The sequence below is a fragment of the Copidosoma floridanum genome, unplaced genomic scaffold (assembly GCF_036245765.1).
Source record: "Copidosoma floridanum isolate Cflo_tuat_1 unplaced genomic scaffold, Cflo_Japanese_pri ptg000035l, whole genome shotgun sequence".
NCBI lineage: Eukaryota > Metazoa > Arthropoda > Insecta > Hymenoptera > Encyrtidae > Copidosoma > Copidosoma floridanum.
The window spans coordinates 4,008,405-4,033,354 of NW_028321912.1; the positions used below are offsets into that span (position 1 = coordinate 4,008,405).

A 24,950-nucleotide genomic window follows, 5' to 3' on the forward strand; every position below is an offset into this window, starting at 1 on the left:
TTCCACAACTATTCTCGAGATTTTTTCTGTTACTTGGGTCTAGTGTTTCTGTTAACAGATTGTGATCTTATTGTGTTTTTTGACACTCCCATGGTAATTTGAATTTTTCGATATTTTATAGAAAAATATCTAATTTTCGCACAAACAAAACAAACATCTCAAATATTTATGAATGATAAGTGAGTAAAGTGACGGGAGATACTTTGTTGTGCACTCTGAAATTATTTAAAATGCATTAAAGTATTGCAAAAACGTATCACATTTCAATGCAAACACGAGCAAATAATTTAAATATTTTATAGAGAGTGGGCACAGTCGCTTCGGGGATTGCTAGTTTAAGAAAATATTTTAGCCGGCCAAAAAATGAGTTGTTTTGCTACAACTTATGTTTTACATTTATGTATTTTCCAGGTAAATTGTAGATCTTGTTGTTTCACGCATTAGAATACACAATTATATTTAAAATGTGATTTTTATGATCTAAATAACGATAGCAAACAAAAATAGCTGAAACCAGTGTAATAGTACCAATATAAATTAATCAGAAAAAATTTTCTAAACTTATACGAAGACAGTTTTATCTATTCTACGATTAAAAAGACACGAGTACAAGAGTAGAGAAGAAGTAAAAATTGGTATGAGAATATTGAAAAAAGCTTCTGGAATCAACACTCGTAATCAAACGGTTCTATTTTCATACCTACTTCTCATCGATAAATGCGAGTCCCGAGAAAATGGCACCACTACAGCGTTAAGAGAAAAAGTTCAGCTATTCACGCGCCACGAAACTTTGAAAATCTTCAGCCCTGGATGATAAAAGAGGAGCAGGGAAAAAAAGCCCAAACTACGTGAGTTTGTCAGTACAGAAGAGAAACAACGGGGGAAAGATACTCGAAAGGAAAGGCCTTTGGAATGAAATGGAGTGCGCTGAACGAGAAGTGCAAGCAGGGTAATGGCCTGCCGTTTGTGTTGTTGTTATTGTTCTAATGGTAACGATCAGCAGTGCCTCCTTCGGGGCCAATGAAATTTTGTGTTATCACTGATTTTTATTCCTCTCCTCGGATCTGCTAGTTAATGCAACCAACTGATTTTAATTGTTGCAGCCTACATATCCCACACTTTTTTCATCTCCGTCGGTGGAGATGTAGCCGTTCACGAGTTCGCCGTCGTGATTAAGTCCAAAAAGTACAAAATCCGGATTCAAGCCCAAGAACCAGGCGCCCCACCGTTGTAATCACCCGTAATTTATATTACCCTCCATTGACATGTAAATATCCATATGCGGGGTTGTGCATTTGCATTCCGCCTCCTCTGCGTTTTGTTGCTGCGAGATCGTGTACAGTCCACGTTACGGTTCGGCTTCCGTGCACTGCACGTACACACGCCAACGTCTTTTCATTCGAGTTGGCAGTTGGGGTTGCTCTCCGCTTTTGGCTCTTGCCTTTTATTCGAGGGAAATGAGAAGAAAGAGCGAAATATCCCGAGATGAAATGCATGGCGAAGGAATCGAGGGAGAAATATGTGCAGGATCTTCGAGGATGCGTTTTGTAGAATACCGGAGTGAGCGTGCGTAGGTCACGGGAATCGAATTAATTTGGATCATTTGATAACACAAGTAGAATCTTGTTTTGACAGGTGGGTTTTCTATTTTCATCGAAAAATTCGATTCTCCGGATAGATGTTCTTCGTCGTGGTTTTTTGGGACAGCGATTGTTAAGTCTATTTCGGTTGTTTTATTAAAAAGAGTTCCAAATAAAGATTGTTAAGTTTTTGCGAGCAATCAATTTGTTTTAACAATAGTGAAATTCATTACTCCACACAATTTAGTTATATGGTTAATATAATTCATGCCCCGCAACAACAGCGTAAATTATTTTATTTGAAAATCCATGACTACTTTACATGCTTGCTTTTTTTTCCAGAATTAAGAGCTTTTAAGTGAGAATTAAGTATTAATACCATTTGACACTCATATTATCAGCTTTTTCTGAAATTAAAAAAAATTATTATCTTCCCCAATATTAGTATAACCCACGATTTTAGTCCTATACACTGAAGTAAATTTTTTTGTTGTTGAACAAAAACTAGATTTCATAAGGAACAACTATTTGTGCATGTTCTAACATTTAAGAGGTTTCGTCATCACACTGATAGTACAGAGAAAAATGAGATATTTGCAGTATCAACGATTGAGCAAAAAATATTGAATATAGTACACTATTTCAACTATTATTTTTGCTGCAGATAATGCATTATAATTTTTTTATGCAAAAAATATATCTACATAATCTAGACTTTTTACCGTAAAACTACGTTAAGTTTTTCGCCTATTAGGAAAAAATATGACGTCAAACGTCGATAATAGGTGAATAGTATGGATTCCAAGGGAATTTATAAATAGGGGTTATGAATAAAACACAACAGATATCTTAGCATTGACAGTGTTTTCGTTCGCAAGCGAACATTTGTTTGTTTTTGGGAAAAAAATGTATATGGAAACTCTAATAGATGAGATAATACTAGATTCTCAGATTAATTTTTTGTATTGAAGGTGGAAGGTGTAACTGAAATTCTTTGAAAAAAGCTTTGAAACGTGATTTTATTACATTTCATTTTATTAAATTTAAAAAACTTGACTACAAATAACATGTAACATTGAAATTCACAAAAAATCGTGTCACTTTCATTGTGACAAATATCTCGATTTTCTTTAGGATTTCGCATCCACAACTGAAATTTCCGTTGATTTTTCAAGTTTCATTTTCGCATATTTTCAGGGATGTGCTTATTCACTGACTAAATTAAATGACAATAGGTAAGTTTTGTTATGCTTGATGTTATAGAGGTGTAACTTAAACAAAGTTCCTACAATACTCTGTAGGTCAATTATTTATTGAATTCGTGCTTTTACATTTGCAAAAATATCCTTTTACAGTTTTTTTTTTTTTTTTTTTTTTCTTTTTTTTTAAATAATTTAATCATTGCAACAATGAAAGTCTGAAATCGTAAAAAAAAAATTTCTTTTCATGTAGGCGTTTAAAGTATTTTAATATTGATTTCATGCATATTGCTTCAAATTATTCCACTATTGATAACAAACATTACTAAAAATGTATACATCATTTAGTAAATAACATATGTGTATTATCTTTCAGAAAATAGACTTAATACAGGTTATTAAAAAACGATAATCCTAACAATGAAATCATCCCCAAGTATTTTTTTCATTGCATATTTATCTACACATTGAATAATTAACATGAGCCCGATGTACTCACATCCTCTTATGCATAAAACATGCTTGACATAAACGTATATTATAAAAAAACTTGAGGTTAATCATTGTTGCTTATGTACTTTTGTCTTTTATTTATTTTCATACAAATAACTAGTAAATTTTTTGTTATGGAAATCAAAAGAATTGATAAATAATTTATTCGAATGAGATCAACGTCTCATGCTTTTTTTGGCTGTAGACCTTCTCGTGGTTTAAATAATATAAAAACTACTTGGTAAACGCACACATTTTACAGGCACGCAGGTTTACAAGTGTCTTGTGTTGGTTCTACCCCTGACGTCTCAAATCGATAAAAAAAGTATTCATCTGCGGGCTTTGAACTTCAACTACACATGCTTCTTTAAATATCACAGCATAACGGTTACCAGACGTTATTATAAGAATTATTACAATTGCTTTTTTACTTTTTAAGACTTTTATAGTAGCCACTGGTTAGAAACAAATTCATTATTAGAACATTTGTCATATTATACAGAGGTTTACAGCTATGATGAGTTTCGTAGTTCTCTTTCGGAGTTCTGTCTACAGTTTTCTGCAACCTTTAAGGCGTTTTTTTTTTAATATCCTTAATTTTTCTATTGTTAGTGAACTAATCAGATTATGTAACCGTAAGTTGAGATTGGTTTTATTAGAAGCATATGGTAGATAATTTTGATTTTCATATCTGAACAATCAGAATCAAATAGACGGCGGCTTACTGTAAAAGTTTTTTTGGCTTTTTCCAAATGTATTTACGTGTATTGTTTCAGTTAAAGGTATCATTCGAGTTTATTTCTTGATATTTTTTACGTTTTTGTGAGTACATAAAAATGTCATCAGATTTCAGCTGGAAATTTTCGTAAGATCTTTCAAAGGTTATTACCCAACCAGCTGAGCTACAACCGCTTTTATGTATGAATGTTAATATTTATATTTTATATAATTTAGCGTAAAAATACTTTAAACTTTTTTAAAACTTTCACATCCTGTGTGTTGAATAACAGATAAGGGCTAAACAAGCCATTTTTAGAGGCTTGGCAAAGGTAAAACTTTTTTTCAAATGTTGTGTATGACAACTTTTGGATACATCATACATACATGATGCTCAGGCATACTTGTGTCTTCGTGAAATATGGAGAAAATTAAAAAATTATCATTATATGAACAGACATTCTTATGTAGATTAATAATAAAAAGTTTTATAGACTTGAGTTCTTGAAAGTTGAATGTAAAACTTTTTTACGAAACCCATAGATCAGGAGTGAATCCATACGCAACTTTCTGGTAATCTTCCACGCATATTTTATAGTTTTTCCACAAATTCGTTGGTTGTATGGATACAACCTTTGAATTGCAAGGGCCTTCAGTCAATATTATTGGAGTGCTTTGAATATTTATTTTTCGCAGTAAAGGTTGATTATTATTGATTCAAAACGATATTTATACTTTCTTTTTTTTTAGCAAAGACTTTGTAATCTAATCACAGGGAAAAATATTTTTGTGATACAAAGCAAGACACAATGGCTTTTGTCAAAGTAACGGAATGCGCGAGCAAGTCATTAACTCAAAATGATTTGATTGAAAATATATTAGTTAGCGTATGATAAAATAAATCGTTGTATGTATTGTAAGCTTTAAATTGGGAGAAAATTGTCAGTAGGGAGTAGTAGTGCTACGAGCTTTAGTTAAGATGATCGTTTCTAATATTTTTACGGTGTTTTTGGTGATCCAAGGTAAGTGGTTGTTCCTTTGTTTGTACTTTGTAAATATGTATTTCGTAGCAGAGTTCGGAAAATTTAAATAGACTCTTTTGAATCGTGTTGCATTGAGAGCTTATCATAAATTAGTTTTGACTGAGAGATTGTCATGTGTTCGAAAATATTACAATTTAAAATAATTCATTCATAGATTACCAGGAACAAAGCTATTTGATATGCTGAAAAAAATCAATTCGTTTCATTTGCAATACCGTGTAATTATTACGGTCGATGTTTGAGAAATTAACTCTCACTATAGAGAATTTTTCAGTTTGTTAAGCTTACAAAAACTAGATTTTCCAAGTAATAATTGCATGAAAAGCTACTTCTGATTGTTCTTTTATTGTTGTACTTCCGATGCAATGTTTCATAACCAATTACGAAACAACCAAAGTGGTACGATTCAATGCAAATAAATTCCAAATGTATTGTACCTTCAAAAATGAGTGTATGTTTGCATGAAAAAAAAAAAAAAACAATTACATATTTTATCAGTTGCCAAGACTGAGGTAACGTTCGCCGTAAGAGGACCATTTGCTTACCAAGTTTGCCTGAAAAACGTTCAGGATGACGGATCGACAATTAATTGCGATGGTGCGCTGATCAAAGAAAACTATGCTGTCACGACTGCCAGTTGTTTGGATTATGAACCAACTGACAAGTGGATGGCCATAGTTGGTAAAATTTTACTGGATGGAAGAGAGTCACAGAAGATCTTTATTACACGTTTAATAGTTCACCCGAACTTCACCAATGAGTAACATATTTTTGCCACTACGTAACTTATGATACATGAAAATGTTGACTAAAACAAATAATGTTTTAAGTGATACCAGAAACGATATAGCCCTTGTGAAATTAAAAACTAAAGTAAAGCTCAGCACGTACGTGCGTATGGCAGATTTGCCCGATGATAATGCACGCCTTGACACAAACAAGTATTTGATACTGACTAAATTTGTGAAAATCAGTCAAATGGCATCTAGACTCGTGTTTTCAGTAATTGATGATATTGATGAAGAGTCTTGTAAGAATAGATTGATTAACGAGGAGAAATACAATTTGTTGTATGAGTCACAATTTTTCATCACTTGCCTTGACGATAAAGATACTCATGATGTACGTATAAAAATTACCCATGTGTACTTTTTTATTTTACAATTGTTCAAATTTTAATATTTTTACAGATCACGTGGGGCAACGTTTTAATTCAGATCAAGGACGGCAGGACCGTACTTGTTGGACTCGTCACTAAAAATAATGTTACTGCTACCCAGATTTCATCGCACATTGACTGGATCCAAAGAGCAACAAGCCACGACGTCCCCAAATTTTAAATTTACTGTAAGCTAGATTTTCAACAGTAGTTGTCAATTTCATCTTTCATTGATTGAATAACGCATTTACAATTATAATACTACGTTTAACACTTACTTCAGTTAAGAGGATTAATAATATAATGCGTTGCACAAGCAGAAATTTTGTATACATACAAAAAAAAATGAAAATATTGATTGGTACTTATTTAGCAATACTTATAATAACGCTATGATTTTTCATACTACACATGAAGGCTATAATACTATTAGTTTTTTTGAATTTCAAACAGAAAACTATTAATTATAGTAACCAAAAATTATCTCGCATGACAATCATTGTGAAGTATAAGGTTTTTTCTATTTTTATTAAATGTACGACGAAACAATAAAAATTATTAGTCTAATAAAGCATATGCATTATCATTAGCGATGAAACCAACACCTTATTTTTTCGTTAAAATTTATTGTTTCATTTGTTTCATAATCTTTTAACTTTACACAATAAACCCTGTAACCTAATTATGGCAATAGGAAAAGAATTAATTTTGAGAAGTGAGCTTTTGTTGGTAACTTTACCCTTTTTTTATTGAGTTATAACTTAGAAAGCGAATGATTACCCAAGTATTTCTGAATTAAGTATTTAATTTTATTTAGCACTAGAAAAAAATTTGAATATTGAATTTATGAAATTTCTGCCAAGTAGTGGTAAAGAGGCACATAAGACGACCAACTATATCGTAAAAGATTGCGTTAAAGATTATTTGTTGTTTTTACATACTTATTTGTCTGTGACCACGACGCTATATTTTAATATGCATTAATTTATTTCTACGTCTATTTTCATATATTTAGTTATAAAAAAAACTTTAACTGCTGAACTAATCTACTTAACGAATTCAAAAACTATTGATTTCCTAAAGATTTTTAAAGTACTGTCCTTTAACACGTTTAATATTATATTTCTGATACGATTAGAAAAATAAACTTGTTATCATCAATCTCAGATTACTAATTGAGTAACTAATTAAAAAAATTTATGTATATTACTTCTGCAAGTGTAAATACATCGTGTTTAAACTAGGTAAAGTTATCATTACAATAAAAGTAGTAAACTAAAAAGGATACTTTCCACTACTTATCTTTGTATTACTTTATTGGAGTAACAGTTTTCAAGTTTTCATAAATGTATCATTATTAATATTATTATTTAAAATAATTCTTGTTACAAACACGAGTGGCAAGTGTATGTTCCCACACAAAATTTTATCGTGTGTTTAAATGCTAGTACAGCTCTCAATCTTCACAAGGAATTAAGAAAAAACGACGATGAGTTCTTCTATAAACAACAATAACAATAGCAAACATTAAGGAAAATGTGCAGCTATACTAGTAAATTTTACAAATTCTTTTTTTTTACGATTAATAATGATATTATATTACGTATACTAGTAGTAGTATTTTATACTTTGTCTACATCTCAAGTCACAAGTAAAGCACCATTATAACTTGTAACAGTAGTCCAAAATTGTGCTTGAAACTACAAAAGTATACAACATAACTGTCAACCAATTCATGTGGTATAAGCTTAGAGGGTTTGAAAGACTAACGAAATAACGAAAAAAATAAACAAACCAACAGTTTCGATGTTAGTATATTTATTTTACTACAAAAACAAAAAAAGCTTCAGCCAGAACGGCAAATGCTTCGTAACCCAATTACGTTTGTCCAAAATTGGTAAAATTCGAGGACACGCCGTTTGGGTAACTGGAGGAGTCAGGCACGTGATTTTCGAATCCTGCGTGTCTGTCGAAATCTGTCCAGCAGGCGGCCAAGCCTCTCTGTTATACGAGAGATCGCAATCTCACTCCCTCCCTCTTTTTTTGCACGTCATAATCCCAGCACCGAAAGATTAGGCGTCGTGCGGCGCCTTAATTCCCCTCCTCCCACTCGTGAAATTAATTCCAAATTGGTTTCGCCCCGACGGAGCCCTCATTTCTCCTCTCCTCGCTGGGAGGTGAGCTTAAGTCCCACCATGATTGCGAAAGGCCGGCTCACGCACCCTCTCGTGGAGGGCCCAGCAGTGTTTTCTCAAGAACGTGACCCGAGGGTCGTAATGTTTTGGATTAAAAAGTTTCATTTCCCGAAAATTGACCACGAGAAAATGGCACAGACGCAGAGGATGTGGGTTGTAAGATCTTCCTTGGTGCGAATCGATTGTCGAGAAGAAGAGAGCTCGAGAGCGAATCTCCTTTTTCCTAATCAACAAAGAAGTATTTGGTTCTTTTGATGGTGCTGAAAATTTTAGTACTAGTATTCTCAAAACCAATATGATTCAAGTCTATTTTTAAGTTTAACAGACAGTCGCTTACAATGGTCATTGTTACACTTTACAATGCAAAATACATTTTTAGTTTATTCATCTTAGTAATGTATTGTATTAAGATTCAAACTTATACCCATTGCAGGGTTTTAACGTATCCTATGTCCTTAATCTCTAAATTTTCTTTTTTCTGTCATTACCATCCTATTTCCCCAAGTATGCGAGTCTTCCGTGCGGGTCCCTTTTAAACCACTAGTGGCTTTACCCGATGAGCTAGTCAGGTGTTGGCTTTCCTTTGAGTAGAAAGCCCCTGAAGGTCCAAACATCACCAGAAAATTGACTATTTGTTTTAAAATTCTGATAAGTGGTATTTCAGCATCCTGGGTACTCATCTCATCGGAAAAGATCGAGAAAAAATCTTGATTGTTTTCGATGGGATTCAAAACCCATGACTCCTCGAGTATCTCCGGCTAGGAGGCTAGCACGCTAACCACTAAGCCATCGAATTGTTAATCTAGGTAATTACCTATGTAGCTTACAGAACAAGTTTCTTATCTGCTAGTCATTTCTATTACTTTAAATAAAACAAAAACCCTCTGACAGTAACTGGTGCAAACAGAAATAGAGCTCCTGTTCGACAAACACGGGTGTAGGTTCAAACATTCCAAAGAACGATTTTACTCTAGCCAATCGACACCACTTGACCTATACCAGACAAAAAGAAAAACCACAAAACAAAAATAGAAAAAAGCCCTCACCTAACTGAAACACGTGAATAAATCCTTTTGTTTATTTACTTCGGTATTCCGGTCCGAAAAAGTGTCACTAAACTTCCAACCCCTCTCTCCCACTCCGAGTTCACGAGAGCGCGAATTCAAAGGGCCCCCTCAGTACACGTAAAAATGGCCAATCTCGGGGCTGACCTGCTCCTTCACTAAATATACACGGGAATTTTTTTCAGCTTCCCTCTTCGCAACGAGCCTCCTTCTCCATGTACATACGTATACTACATGGGACGGCTGAATAGTTACTCAACGAGCCAAAAGACCGAGTAATTGGTCATCGATGTATGACGCGCTTGGGCTCTTGTGCCAACACACGCGCGCACATACTTATGTCATGTACTTCGATGGGAAGGGAGAAGAGTGCTCGCACACACACACACACGCACGTGCTCCCCGGGTGGGGGACAGAGGTAGTACCTTCAGGTATGAACTCGCTCGCTTTGACGAGATTTGCTTTGGCGCGCTCGCACGTGCTTGTGTTTCAGCTTACATCAAAAGAGAGAGCCTCTCCGGAGTTCTGCGCAAAACTTAGAGTCGCTCATCCCTCGCACACACACACACAGGCCAATCCACCCGTGCACAATTGGCTTTTTTTAGCTAAAGAATACGTACCTACTGTGGATATGTATGCTAACGAAGTGACGGAAGACCGAAATTTCAGCTCGATGAAATTCAGACGAGGAAGAGGAGGACATTCACTGATTTTCTGTGGACTGTATGACCAAGTGGATGGACTTACCATTGGCAGTGTATACGTGTACGTGCAATTCCCAAATGTTTATTATTTCAAACTGAGTTTGGTTTGAATCATCGTATGCTGATGTATCGCCACAGTAACATAATAATATGGGCATCCAGTATCGGTGGGGTCTAGAGATTTTTGTTTTTGATCTAATTAGGTTTTAGTTTTAGCTGACGTAAAATTTTTCAGACAAAAAATTATGTTTCTTCGCTTCTAACTTATGAAACTTTTTGATATAGTACTTATCATTATGTAAAATCCAACTAAAGAGGTCTTCAATTTTTCAACTGAACAATCATTCATTCTTCTAGGATCTCATTTTCATAAGGTCATTTGCTCTTGACTTTTGATAAGATTTAGGTAGAAGAGCTACAAGCAGAGATAAGATTTTTTTGGTTTATTTCAATTAGCTCCTAAAATTCTGAGGTCTTATGATGTTTATTCTACTTTCACTTGACGAAAAGAAATCCTGAATTTGTATTTAAATTTAAAACCAGACAGTGAAAAGCCAGCTAATAAAAATCTATTTGTATCATAGTTTCTCATCTAAGTATAATATTATGGACTTTGAGTCAAAGTTTAAAAAATAATTAAATTATCTAACTTTAGGAGTTATCAAGATATTTCCGGATATTTCCTTTAATAATATTGAGCAACTCATCGAGTCATTGAGCTCAGTTAGGCCAATTTTATCGTAATGGACATTGAAATTAATCGTGATAAAAACTTAATTCTAAGGCTTGTTTTCATTCGTTGCCAGAACTATCCGTTTAACACATCATAATTAAGCCAATACACCAGTGGAACGACACAAAAATCAAACATTTGCATTGATAAACATTTAATCGTTAAACTTTGAAAATTTATCCAACCACTAAAACTTATTGTAAGTGGTTAAACTTTTTTAGCGGAAATCCCAATTTCACAACAACGGAAACTACAACATCAGCCAAACTCCATCCTCCTCAAACCTAATAAACCAACAAGTGGTTCATTCACGAAAATCCCATTCCATTCCTCTTTCTCTGCCAAACACATTACAGTACATTCTTCCAAAACTCGCGTAACAACACGTAAACGCTTGCACATATCAGACGCACACATGAATTTGGTAAAACACTCCGGAAGCCCAGCGCAACTGAGCCATATGCATGTACATATTGTACACGGAGTAGCCGTATGCGTACGTGGACATGCATGTGCATAATACACAGTGGCGGCGGAAGATACCGGTAGCAGCTCAACGCTAATTCCATTTGAAGTGGATTCGCTCGGAGGCCCAACCTCTAATAAACTTAATTGTATGGCCTTTGATACGAAGTTCATCGCTGGGTCCACATGCCGTACCTGCTGTTACTCCTGCCTCGTTATTAAGGCAAAACCGATGCCGCTCAACTGATATGATCATTATGATTATGTGGACAATGATAATGATGATGATCATGATGTAAGCTCGACTGTATCATGCCTAGGTCGAGCCGATGATTATTCATTATAAAAAAAAATATTTGCACACGCCCAAATCCCAAGTTGACAGTAACCTTTGGCTGGGTTACCTATACCTAGAGGAAAGTCTAAGGAACATGGCAATTGTAAGCCATAAAAGAAAGAGAAACAACATGGAGTGCAGAGTCCAATCGATCAGTTCTATAGTGAACCCCCCGAACAACCAAAAATAACAACCACTGTGTTCCTGGACGCTCGAGAGCTAGCATTTCGACGTGTTTCTAAGTTTATTTGCATTGAGGTCTCCCCGGCCAGCCTACGTAATCTTCCACATTAAACGGATAGCTCCTGCGTGATATTTCTGTACCAGAAAAGTTGGCTTTCAAACGAGCGATGACTATTGCCTTGCTTGTCAGCTGCACGAACCTTTGAGAGAATATTGCAGCTTGGAGATAAATAAGCCACCCACCTTCCATCCTTCCAATTCCATCTTCCTTCGTCTTTCGAACATGCTATTGTCAGTACTGGTCGTATTATCTTCAGTTCCGTTGGACGATTTTCGTAACGATGATCGTTGGGTATTGCAGACTTACGGTAAATATTTTAAATTCTCAAAGGTACGTTTGAACTAATATTTCTAGTACTACAAAAAACTGAAACAGGAACTATCTAATATTTTTATAAACCTGATGAGCTAGGATTGAAACAACATCGAATTTTAATAAGAAGCCTATGATAAGTTGTCCAACAGCAGTTGAGGGTTTAAAGTATAACGTAAAAAATCTATTAAATTTTTCATTACATTTCAGGTTTTCTTAAATACGGATTGCGTTTCAATCCAAGCTTATGCTGATGTCATTTAATAAAAGTATTCTTTATCTCTTTCAGGGCAAATAGACAAATGGCGTGATTTTTCATTATATTTGGCACGTTTTACTGTTTTACTGAAGTTTTCCGTTTGAAACTAACAGTTATGTAATAGATTCGTTATAAGTCTTCACTAAATATTTGCACTTTACTGATCTGAAATAAAAATATCTTTGAAATCATTTTCAGCCATCAGAAGTAACCAACCTGATATACCTAGTTTATGATATATATATGTTATGTCCAATAAGGGTACACATTTACAATGACGATTGTTGATTCAGCGAACATAATTTGTCTTGTCTCTCAGCTATTCTCCACACTATTACAATATCGAAACCATTTTTGACCAAATGTACAGAAAAGCAAAATACCTTCGTACATGTGTTGCTAGAGATAAAACCTTTCGTGAATCTTTTTGCTAGAAATCAGCAATGTAATTTTATTGCACTTGATACATTATGAGTACGATATACTTGTTTTTAAAGCAAGATAATATATAGTATGAATAGTTACGTACTTAGCCATGTGCTGATGACAATGTCGATGCGTCGAATCTATGAAAAGAGGAACAAAGTAAATTTAAGTGTGCTACTAGCACCTTACAATTACAAGACTGGCAATGGATGTTTGATAAACAACTAACTTAATCCATCATCAACCTTAAAATCAGCCATATAGAATCGAACAACTACATGGCCCAAAAAGATTAATGGTGCAAAAGATTTTTAAGCGCTTATCGAAACCGTTGCTGTGGTGTATTTTATGTAAGAAACTATTTAAAATGCACAAAATTTAAACGTATTACTCTAACGTACTTCTTGGACGTACAGTTAATAAACTTTCAATGGCAGGGTCTATCTACTTAACAATAAAAAAAATGTCTGGACACATAAAAATAAATACAAACTGTGGAGGCTTGTGTTACAAATTAAAACATCTGCTTACATCAAAACTGGACACTAAAAAAAAGCTGTCAATGGAACCATTGATCAACACTTTATTTAATAAGAACAAAATGAACGTGGTTGATGTTGCAATAATGATGAAAATAAAGATGTGTGAAAACTGGGTGAACGTAAAGAAAAAGGAAAAAGGTAGAGGAAAATAGAAGAGAAAAAAAATGGAACATGGAAAACAAAGCTAACTCAACCAAAGTGCAAAGCGAACCCAGTGAAGAACGAAGAAGGGAACAAAAGAAAATAGTCGAGCGTCGACAAAAGGAGCAAATGGGAACGGAATAAAAAGAAAAGACGGAGTCAGGGGAGTTCGACGTGGATAAGTATTGCGTGGATCGATAGGGGGGGAAAAAAGATTTATGGAAACTTTCCATTTGCGTTGGATGTGTTTTACGAGGGCGAGCAGGTTGATCTTGGGTGATGAATAATGTAGAATCACCAAATCGTGAGATCAACTGGTTGCTATCGAAAAAAAAAACAGACTTTACACCGTTGCTACTATCTTCATAGAAATTTCAAGGTGGTACCAAAAGTCCGATTTCTATTTGGCATCGAGTCTAAAATACGAAATTTCCACTAAGCCTGTCACGATAATTTTCCAAAAAAAATTAAGTGAATGAACAAACAAACCAAAAAAACGAATGATCCAGAGGATAAAAGAAAAAGAATTTACAAATTTAACCCACTGGATGCATCGAGGGTGACCAGCGAAAGGAGCTAGAGAGCCAAAAGGGGAAGAGAGACTACTATGTACCGGGTGCATCGAGAGGAAGGGTGGACAAAGTCAGAGGGTGGAATAAGAGTAAACGAAGGTGGTGGTGGTGGTGGTGGTCGGGTGGATGCAACAGCCCGCTGGTGCGCGCGCTTAAAAGAGAAAGAAGGGGCTCGTGTAGCATGCAGGCGATCGGTGCGTTGATATGTGCGCGCGAGCCCGGGCTCGTTGCTAGCGGGAGGTGCACAGTCGCGCGTCAGAACTTCGCGTGCGCGGTCCTTCTGATCCCTTCTTCCGTCTGCCATTCTTTTCTCTCTCTCTCTCTCTCTCTCTCTCTCTCTTGCTGGAGTTTTTATGCATCCTAATGTTTTTTTTCGACTTAATATTTTTCCTTTTTAATAATGATACGCTGCCATCGTCAGTCAACTTTCACAAACGTGGCTGACCAATCGTTGACTCGTACTACTGATGCCGACCCCAGCCTTGGATAACGAGCGTATGACGAGAACAGCTGGCTTTCACTCGAGACGTAGTCGCTTGGGGCAAAAAGCGAGGGTGAGTAAGATGCATTGATGGTTTTATATTGTTATTGCGTGAGAAAGTTATGGAATTTTTTTTTTCCTTTTACTTTATTTGTTTCCATCCTTCATGTATAAATTCATGTTTGGAATAGGATTCCAAAGAAAAGTAAGGGGATTTTTTTATCATACCTTACTGAACGTGCTGCATGGTGTGAGCACAGTGAAATAATATACAAAAAAATTAAAACATACGCTGATGCATGATATTGATACAAGAGTATTTTTGTATTTTTTTCTTAAAAAATTCAGATATTTAAATATTTTAGCCAATTTTTTTTCTTGCACGTATTCATTACATTTACTACATATGAGAACTTTTGTTTCGTAGTGGTCTTACAATGTTACTACTAAGATTCACATTCAGTGTGAAACTTGCATGAATATAATCTTGGATGATATTACTTTTCGATGAATACACCGATTTCTCGGTAAAAAAAGTTTCTACAACAATAAAATTTATTGATTCAATGTTTACTGTCAAATTAAATCCCAAAAGACATATACATACAACCCGATAAACTTTCTATAACTTGCCGATCCTCTGCATCCTAGATGTAAGCGTAAAATTGCAAAGCAAGCAAATTCTAATTGAATGAAAAAAAAAAGATCATTCTGAAACGCTTATCCGAAAACATTGCCGAAAGCGCACCTTCCAGTTACTTCATTATTTAAAAGCGAGTTCATAATCTCGACGCGCGAAAGCAGCCGTACCGCAATACCTGTATACCCTCGGCCCAGCTTTATCCCGAAAGAGATAGAGGCTCGATCTTCGGAAAGTTTGCGATCGAATTACCAAGTCACCGAGCGAAGGGGCTGGCTGGCTCGATATTACCCGGCTTTTTCATGCCCAACTCCCCGCTGGCTGGCGGGGGAGGGGGAAAATGTGCTCGTTACGATGCCAAAAGTTTTGATCGAGCTCGCCAGGGGCTTCTTGCCCTTTTAACACCTCGTTCGTGGATTTTTTTTGTTTTTCGTTTTTTTTTTCTTTCCTCAACTTTGAAGCTGGAGCAGCGTCATTATCGGCATCCCTGCATCCCCTCACCCCCTTTTCTTGTTTGGGGATTAAAATTGTTGTTTTCGAGGCGAAAAAGTAGGTGCTTTATGTTTTTTGTCGTTAATAGTGGTGTATTTTACAGGTAGGTAATGTATAACTTTAATATTTTGGACACTAGTCATTGGTAGATGATCGATTTAGATAGGATTTATTCATGTTTTTTTGCAATCTCCGATTTTGATGGTGATCCACGAGTAACAAAAAAAATATTGTGAATACTGTAAGCTTTTGGTAAAAGGTGACATTCATGAACTTCAATCACAAAATGTTTTTTTCTATCATACTGGTGATTTTTCAAAATAACAAGTCCGTTTTAGTTTACAATTCATTCATAAGATTCCTATTCAAATTTAGAGAAAGGACTTCAAAGAATTTTTTTCAACTTTTATACATAATGTACATTATACATAAAAAGTTAAAATCTCACCTCAAAATTATTTCGTGTTGAGAACTAAAACTCAAACTTGTCGATACCAAGTACTGAGAGGATTCCAGTTCTTCCAGCTGTTGAACGCAGTAAAAGCCCTGTGAGATCGAGCGTTTCGAGGTACAAAATATCGAGCACCATAAAAAAGATATCGTCTTGTTCATTGAGAGTAAAATAACAATAATTACTGTGCTAGAATAGTAATCTGGTGTCATTCCACCGTCTATGGACTTTTTGTACTTTTGTCAACCCAATTTGTACCATCCCAGACAGTCATTTCTATTCTACAAAAAATAAAGCCCACTATATTTACCATGAAAAATAACTTTTGTAAACAGTAAAAATTATTGTTCAAGCAGTCAAAAGTCTTTGAACAATTAAACATGCAGTACCAGATAACAATTTAGCACGGTAATTTTTAACATGAAAATCCGCTGATGGTGAAAGAGATTTCAGAAAGCCCATTGAGACTACAAACGGAGCAAAAAATTCCTCCCAAACTACCGAGACTCCCTACGTACCACCCAATTGCAACTAAAGCGCGGTGGTGAACCCAAAACTCGCAAAGAGGTTTCACTACCCCATCCGCAACAAGCAGAATATGGACTCGACCGGAAAAGACGGGGGGGAAATGGTGTTTGCGCATTTTCAAAATTACTCCCTCGTGGGGAAACTTGGAGAGCTCCATTTGAATCCGGCTTTTGTAACTTTGACGGGCCCCTGTTTGACATCGCGGGTACTCGTGGTCCAACAATCTTCGAGCTCCGAGAATACATCGAGTTATCTCCCGGTTCGGGGGAAAGGCCACGGAAGTCACTAAAGTACAGTCATCGAATTTGGATTTTTCCCCGACGCCCCTGTCTTTCTGGACCGTAGCCCCTGACGCAATTACCTTTCCGAACAGAGCGGAAATCGAAGCGCCGATTGAGGAAGAAAAAAAAACCGTTCGCTAGGCGGAAATGATCGTTAATGAAGCGACTGGGCTCCTACGCGGAGTGCAGTTATTGCTCGGAGTCACGGAATGCGATGCGGAGGTGGGATGTACAAGTGTGTGTGTTGGCAAATGAAGTGGATGGAGGATTGCGAGCAAACGGATGAAACGGTGGTTGAAGAGATTAATTGTTGTGGAGAAACTGAGGTAAATGCGTGATTTTCCGGCTTGTGACTTTTGCGTAGACGCTTCGCCGAGTACCTCGAATGACAATTTTTAATCATGTTGGGATATCTTTTTCCTTGTTTCTTATGATTTGGGGTGAAGTAAGATTTTTTTTTAGCAGAAATAAGGGAAAAAAGGGAACAGTTTTGAAATGCTCGAAGAAGGCGTTTAGATGTTTTTGAAAATGTTTTGTAATAAGCTTTCAAGTATTTGAAAAACATAAATAAATTTTTATAAATAAGTATATTAATAAAGAAAAAGTTTCTAGTAAAAAACTAACAATTTAAAAAATAAATAAGGTTAAAAATACTAAATGTTCCCTAAAATAGTTAAAAATTAACTTCATTTTCTAAATATACACAACAACTTTTTTGGTAGTACAAATTTTGTTGACCTTCTAGACAGTGAAAAAAAGATTTTTACTTGTGATACATGTATTTATATGATGGACTAAAAGCGACTGATGACTAACGCGATCAGCTCTGAAAGTTTACCGTATAACAAAAAAAAACTTTTTTTGGATGATTAAAAGTCCCCTAAAATAATGGGGTGTTCAAAATATTCAGGTAAGTTTAGATGAAACGCGGCAAAATATAAATACACGCCGTTACGGGAAGTTCCAAGGCAGGAAACATTTTCCAATGGATTTCGATGAATATTTTGCGATGGTAATGCGAGGAACGAGTTGTTAAAAATTTTAAAACCACAACCCCAACGAAATATTGGACAAACATGGATGGAAAAGCAAAATTTCAAGTTCGTAATGAAAAAAGTACGGAATACATTCGTTCGTTGCGGTGATAAAAAAAACGCTTGATGAAAAATGGAAAGACTGTGCGATAACCATAATTAAAAACACTTACAACCGATGCATATGCAAAAAGAAAAGGGTCACACAAAGTTGCGTTTAATTGATTGTTTCGCTCGCATCGCATGCGTTCAAAAAAAAGTCGACAGGTTGAAACAAAGAAAAAAAAAAGCTTGCTTTTTTTCCTGTGCAATATCGCGTTTGTGGAGAATCTTTCTGATTCTTTGTCGTCGTTTCGTCTATTTGTGAGACATCCCTTTGACTTTGATGATATGTTTTTCTCATTTTTTCAAAGAAGAACCAACATTTTCTTTTAAAAATTGACTGTCAAATGGCTAAAGCGATTTCATTTGTTGTATAATTGATCAAATATGCTCACGTGGTTTATTACTTGGAATTTACAAACAATAATTCGTATCCCATAGCAAAAAAAATTTTGAAATTAGCTTTCACTTAAAAAAAAATTTTATCATAAGATTGAAGTTAATATGAATAAAATTATAATTAAATGTGTGATATTATTTTGTGATTTATTAATATCCTTCTCACACGTCACGTATTTTTGTTTATTAAGTATTTTGTTAAGTTATGATTACCACTTTGCATCATGATGTTTGAATTCAAAGACACCTGAAAAAAAATTTACAGATCGTGTGTAATGTATGTGTTTGTTTTAGATAGCGTGACATGCTGATAAAAAAAAAAAAAAAAAAAAAAACGTTTATAGAAACGATTGTAAAAGTAGTTACGTTGATAATTTACTTGGACAAAGTCTGTCTAGTATAACTAGATGATAAAAAAAAAAACCACTGCTCGGCATGAGGCATCAAATTAGCCAAGCGAATATATATCCCTGAGCCCCCGTTCCTCATCTAAATAAATAAAAATTGAAATTTCTCGAGCCAGCACTTTTCTCTCCAATTTCTAGTCAGCCTCCGAGCGCGTGCTGCTCAATTACCACTCCCTCCTCCTGGAACATCATTTAGCCCTTGTGAAATCTCGCGTTACCCCATCCGTCCCCGAGAAAGAGGGAGGTTTCGCAAACTGAGACGCTTAGGTATACATACGCGGTTGCGCAGGTCAACGAGAACTATTAAAAATCTCGATATTTCACATTGAGAATCGAGGGTCAAAGAGTTAAAAAACAGCAGTTGACAGCTCCCCGAGATTGATGGAATCTCTGGAGCTCTCTCTCTCCACGTCCCCTGTATTCTCCGTACAATTTATCCATTACTCCGTCATTCTCTTTCCTCCTTCACACTCTCATTTTCCCGACTCTCTCGCACCGGAGAGCGCGCAGGGACTGATTGAATTGTAAGCTCAATTTGCGCCCCCCAACCCCCCACCCCACTGGCAGCTTTTTCCGCCCTTCGCTGTTTTCCTTTCCGCGTGGGATTGATAAACTCTAGAGGTGGTCCGGCTGACTCTACGTTGACTCTTACTACTGAGCTCTTGGGGTTTTTGAACCTTTTCGTGATTTTTTTTTTCACCCCCCGTGACGAGAAGCTTTTGGGGTAAAAAGAAGCCCCTCCAGAGTCTCGTTGAGGTAAAAAATAATAAAAAATCCAACCGACTGACTTGTTAAACGTTTTCTCCAAACAGTAGTGGACAAATTGTAGTGGATCGGGTAGTGACATTCTCATAATTTAATTTGCTCCTCTTATGCACGATAGTAGAAAGAAAAATAGTTTATACATCGGGAGATCCATGAATACATCTTTTTTTTTAATTCTACAGATTTTGACTTTCTGAATACAATAGACAAAGGTATTTTTCGTGTACCAATCGATTGTTAAAAACAACTTTTGTTAAGAAACTCAGAAATGGCTGGAATACAATTTGTAATATTCTTTGGCACATTTTGTACAAAAAACTATGAGGGATGTAAATATTTAGGCCCCTTATTTTGGAAGTAATAAATTTGCAGAGATTGAAAAATGTGTTAATCATGAATTTTTAACAGCGTTTCTTTCAGTTGTCACTAGATTCCTTTCAATCTAGCAAAGCCCAAATTTTATTTCACAGGGTATACTTTTGGATACAAAAAAAAAAGATTTTAGCTTATTTTTTACGAATCTACGGTATTGTTGGCCAACGCACAGTCATTTTTATTTACTGTACGAACCGTGGATACATCTATGTACACCATATACAGATAAGTATTGACGTTCATGGTTATAGTAAAGGTATAAAAGTGACCATACGTTGACCAACAATACTATAGATGTCTGGTGGTGAGCGATAATAAATAATTTTTCCGCCCTCGGGTGGTTTTGGGAGGCTGGTACTTCCTCGGGCAAAAAAGCAGTTTTCCGATACTCGTTCGAAAAGTCTCCTTTACGAACCTCGTTACGGACCTCGCCTTCGGCTTGGGCCGCAAACCTCTCGGTTCGCAAACAAAGACTTTTCAAACTCGTAGGAAAACTACTATTTTCATCTAAAAGTATAATTTAAGCCCTAAATTGAAAATAATAGTAGTAACTGAGTAGAATGTAGAACACGCGTTTTTTTTCAACTAATAAAACTATTCATTCCAAAACTCTGAGGCTTAGGTACATACATCCTTCATAGTTTTTTTTTAATGCCAAAAAATGCCATAAATCGTTTTTTAATGGGATCATCGTGAGATTTCATTACAGAATTTCTTCAAAAAATCAGTACACATCTAATTTAGAATAAAAATTTAAAAAAATATTTCAATTTTAGGAGGCCTAGTGTTACATATTTAAACTGTAGCTTATACGAAAAAAAAGATTGAAAATCTTTCAGCTTAGACTTAGGCTTCTATGAAGAAGTTGTCCCAAAGTCGTTGTAACTACCACAATTTAACCTATTGCTCCGGAAATTTTCTACAGATTTTGTTGAAAAAAAGTATGTAAAAGTTAATAAGTTATGATTGAGATCACTGCGCTAAATTGGAACAAGTCTAACGTTATCGTTTTGAAGATATTCTGACTAAAACTTATGCTACTACACTTTTCGCAAAAAATAATGTCAATAAATCTATTGGGAAAAAATTCCTTTTTGAGGTTGACTATATAGTACGATAACCGCGTGAAGCTAGAAAACCGAATTTTCAAATTTTTTAGTACACAATCATTTTCAACAACTGTTTGGCAACGAATTATGAAAAAGACCTTTATCCATTGTAAACCCTTACTATGATAGGAGTAGGTTGACCCTATAAAAACGAACTGCAGTAAGTTTTACCCTGAAATCAAAGTAAATTCATGTCATTTTCATGTCATTCTGTTACATGATTTATTACAAGTTTCTTCTTGTTTAAGAATAATTTTAACTGGAGATTTATTATGAACTTTATCTATCATAATCCCTTCATCTTACAGTAGTTTCGTAGTAATAAGAATTATTACTGAGATTCTTTCTGGACACATACTAATTTTATAAATCTCCTACAATTATTCTATAAAACTTCTCGTACTTTAATCATTAAAATTAAACCATCTTGAGTAATTCTTGCAATTACCATCACGCTCTCTTGATTTTCCCTCTCTCTTCGCTCGGGCAACAACATTTACGCTTGTGAGCTGATCATTTTCTTAACACCCTTTTTCAACCCTTATATTATATCATTTCATCAAACACCTACAATTAGGGGTTTCTTTCATACATTCTATTCTCCCACTTTTAGCCAAGTGAACTAATAGTCAAAAGTCATAACAGTCAATTAGCTGTACATTTTCACTATTTTACGATGGATAAAACCCCAGATGTTGTTTTCAAATTACCCTCGCACTTGATGACACATACCCTTGCTACGACAAACAATGCGTGCTTTGATCCTCGACCAGACAATATTGCCGATTCATCATGGCCTACGTTCAATGAGTCACCACAATAATCAGTAAATGTACTTGCACCTGAAATTCTATACATGCTTCATCGACACGACTAGCTGACACTAGTATTCCTAGGCCGTGAACACGAAATGACATCGGAATGATTGATCAACGCTCGAGTGGCAAACTCTAAAACGATCATTGGAGGTTTTGCACGATTTTCCGATGAATTGCGCGTCTTATTACCGACGCACTTTCCAACAAAAACCAAGAAACACGTACAGTTGGACTATACTCACGCAGCCAGTCGAGGATGGTACGTTAGACGTCAGAAATGTAATCACCGAGAAACTCCTCACCGTGCGCTGGTGTATCGAAAAGGGGGACATCCGTGAAGGAGATAAGAGTCCCATCCGACAGAAGTAAGAAAGAGCCAAAAAAAAGGGAGCCTTTCAAGATGCAAAGGCCGAAGCGTGTAGCTGTGCAACGGAGGTGGAATTAGGACGCCAGGGGGGAAGGTCAGTGGTCGTGGATGAAAGGATGGATCTCTTTTGCACCGAGGAAATGTTTAGCTGCTTCCTCGCCGAGGATTATTATTAGCTCGGCCGAGCGACCGGGATTACCGTCTTTTATCTCGAGCAAGGTGGGCTTTTGGATCGATGTTTAGGGAGCTCAGAGAGCTACGCAGGTGTACGAGGTATTTTGGTCTGAGATTGGGTGCGTGGCGTGGGAAAACCGAGTTGAGTAAGATGGACCGTGTTCATCCCCAACGGGTTATTGATGGGGAAGGATTTAAAAGAAGTATTTAGTGAATGCTAATCTCAACTCGCACTTTTTTAGTTTCCACTCCAGACAATACTGATCGAGGGGATTATGAGTTTTTCAACTTTATATCATATTTCATCAATGATGGTCACGGCAGTTTTTGAATGTGTTTTCCTTTAGTACGAGTCTCGTAAATCAGTACGATCAACTCTCGATTCCAATACACATGAACACCCTGACCAACGTTATTCTTGGAGTTCTTATCGTTGTTTTTTCAACCACTAACTAAAATTTTAAAATTCGTAACGTTAAAGTAGTAATAGTATTGCCATTCATACGCAAAGCCAACAAGTAAATAAAAAGAACTTATTACTTGACCCAGTAACCTTTAAAAAAAAACCGCACTTGGTATCGTTTTTTGAAAATTTGTGTTTGTTTTATACCAAGCAGTTGAATACCAATGTGTAGTATACTACTTTTTTTGCTAAAAAGCCGGTTTTGATGCATGTGATAAAAAATACTCAAAGAAGTATAATTCAAAATAAACCAGCTAACGAGAAGTAATCTAATTTGCAACAGATAACGAGAGGAGACAAAAAGTACTTTTTCTGCATTTTATGTACTTATTTGATGATAAATATCGTTCATATCGCGTTACAATAATCTTCACAGGTTGCTTCAAACTCAATTTGATGTAAGTAAAAGATAAATGCTTCTCTCGATTTCATTATTTGTAGTTAACTAAGTTATATTCCTAGTCCTTATAACTCGATAGTGCATACTCCACACGATGGTCCTACTTCACGTTAGATGGTACGTAAGTAAACATTTTTTTTAGCAACCTATTGAATGAAAATTGATTCTTGAGTTTCAGCTATCAAATAAAAAAATGCCAATACGTAAACATTGTTTCAAGTGAAACTCGAAAGTACCCAAAACGGTGCGATCATTAGGCTCGCCAATTAGCCAAGCAGCTAATACCCCATCATTGGAAAGGGGGGGGGGAGGAACATGCAGTTGATCGGCGTAGCAGCAGTGGTGGGGAAAACATAAGCCATTATCGTTGAGAGGAAGCCACCGCTTATCGATAACTCAGCTGGGCTCAAGACCCGAGCCTCTTTTCCCGCTCGGCAGGCCGGAATGAAAAAAAAAAAAAAAAAAAAAAAAAAAAAAGGGAAGAAGAACCGGCCGGTGTGCGGGGGGGAAAAAGAAATTGAATCGCAGAAACAGCCAGCTGTAAAATTAGAGGCGGAAGGAGCTCTCGGGCCGGAAACGAGCGCGGAGAGAAATAAAATTTTATTCCAACGTTGCCCAGGGAGGCTAGAAGAGGGGGCAATTGAACCTTAAGCGGATAGGATGGGCTGAGCGAAAGAGACGTTCGCACGCGCCGCTTTGGAGACTGTGATTGGACGGTCAGAGTGTGGTGGGAAAAGAGGTTTTTATATTATAGAAGTTGGAAATTAATTGACCGACTATTAGAAGATAGACGTTTGTCAATCACGGGAATTATTACTTTTTTTTTTAGTTTAGCAGGAACGATGATTTTTGGGTAGGATGATGTGCTCGTTTGTTCACAAGTGCCGTAAAAGTCTGAGGTTATATTTCTATTCAACGTTTATACTAAAGCTATAGAAATATTTAGGTGCACTTTGCCCATTATTTAATTATTTAACTGGATACCTTTGCGTAAAAATTGATTGTTCTGTTAGATAACTTTGGTTTATCTGATTGACTCTGATATATTAGTTGTAATTTATTAGTTGTCAAGCTTGAAAATAGTCATTTTCTTTTGTAAAAAGACATAAACACTATTTTTACTTAGAAAAAATCTATTATATACTTACTTTAGTATATTCTAAGCCAAAATTCTTTCAAATCATCCCGTAAAACGTTTGGTTTTTAGGGTAGAAAATTCACAAAGATTAAAAAACTGTGTTTTTCTATACTTTAGTTACCTTCTACTAACAAACTGCTTCTTTTATCTAAATTCAAAACTTCTAAACACGTACGTTTGGTATTCAACTTTATCATTGTATTAACAATCATACCTAGTCATAACGCAATCGAGAAAAGCACATACTTTATAAACATGGGGGGCTTTCTCATTTCATGCCATAGTGGCTCTCATGCGTACATTGTAAAATGTTTGAGAAAATGCTGTTTATTAAAACTCAA

The 24,950-nt window shown here is 35.7% G+C and overlaps 2 protein-coding genes across 2 annotated transcripts in view; both read left to right on the forward strand.

Moving 5' to 3' along the window:
• The first annotated feature begins 4,967 nt into the window (after positions 1 to 4,967).
• LOC149373219 (chymotrypsin-like elastase family member 1) lies at positions 4,968 to 6,371 on the forward strand. The gene is made up of 4 exons (XM_089597777.1): positions 4,968 to 5,010; positions 5,530 to 5,791; positions 5,862 to 6,153; positions 6,222 to 6,371. The coding sequence occupies exons 1-4, from the start codon at positions 4,968 to 4,970 to the stop codon at positions 6,369 to 6,371; spliced, it is 747 nt and encodes a 248-aa protein (XP_089453903.1).
• A 2,014-nt stretch (positions 6,372 to 8,385) lies between these two features.
• The window catches only part of LOC106646135 (proton channel OtopLc), a 92,633-nt gene continuing 76,068 nt past the window's right edge, over positions 8,386 to 24,950 (forward strand). Inside the window, exon 1 of the mRNA XM_089597778.1 lies at positions 8,386 to 8,534. Coding sequence (XP_089453904.1) covers positions 8,386 to 8,534 — 149 coding nt within the window. The remainder of the gene's footprint in view (positions 8,535 to 24,950) is intronic.

What these genes read in the sequence shown, in the direction of transcription:
- LOC149373219 (XM_089597777.1), top strand. Translation starts at nt 4,968, where the DNA reads ATGATCGTTTCTAATATTTTTACGGTGTTTTTGGTGATCCAAG. An exon ending in GGTGTTTTTGGTGATCCAAG is followed by an intron (nt 5,011 to 5,529) that starts GTAAGTGGTTGT and finishes ATATTTTATCAG; the next exon opens with TTGCCAAGACTGAGGTAACG. An exon ending in CACCCGAACTTCACCAATGA is followed by an intron (nt 5,792 to 5,861) that starts GTAACATATTTT and finishes TAATGTTTTAAG; the next exon opens with TGATACCAGAAACGATATAG.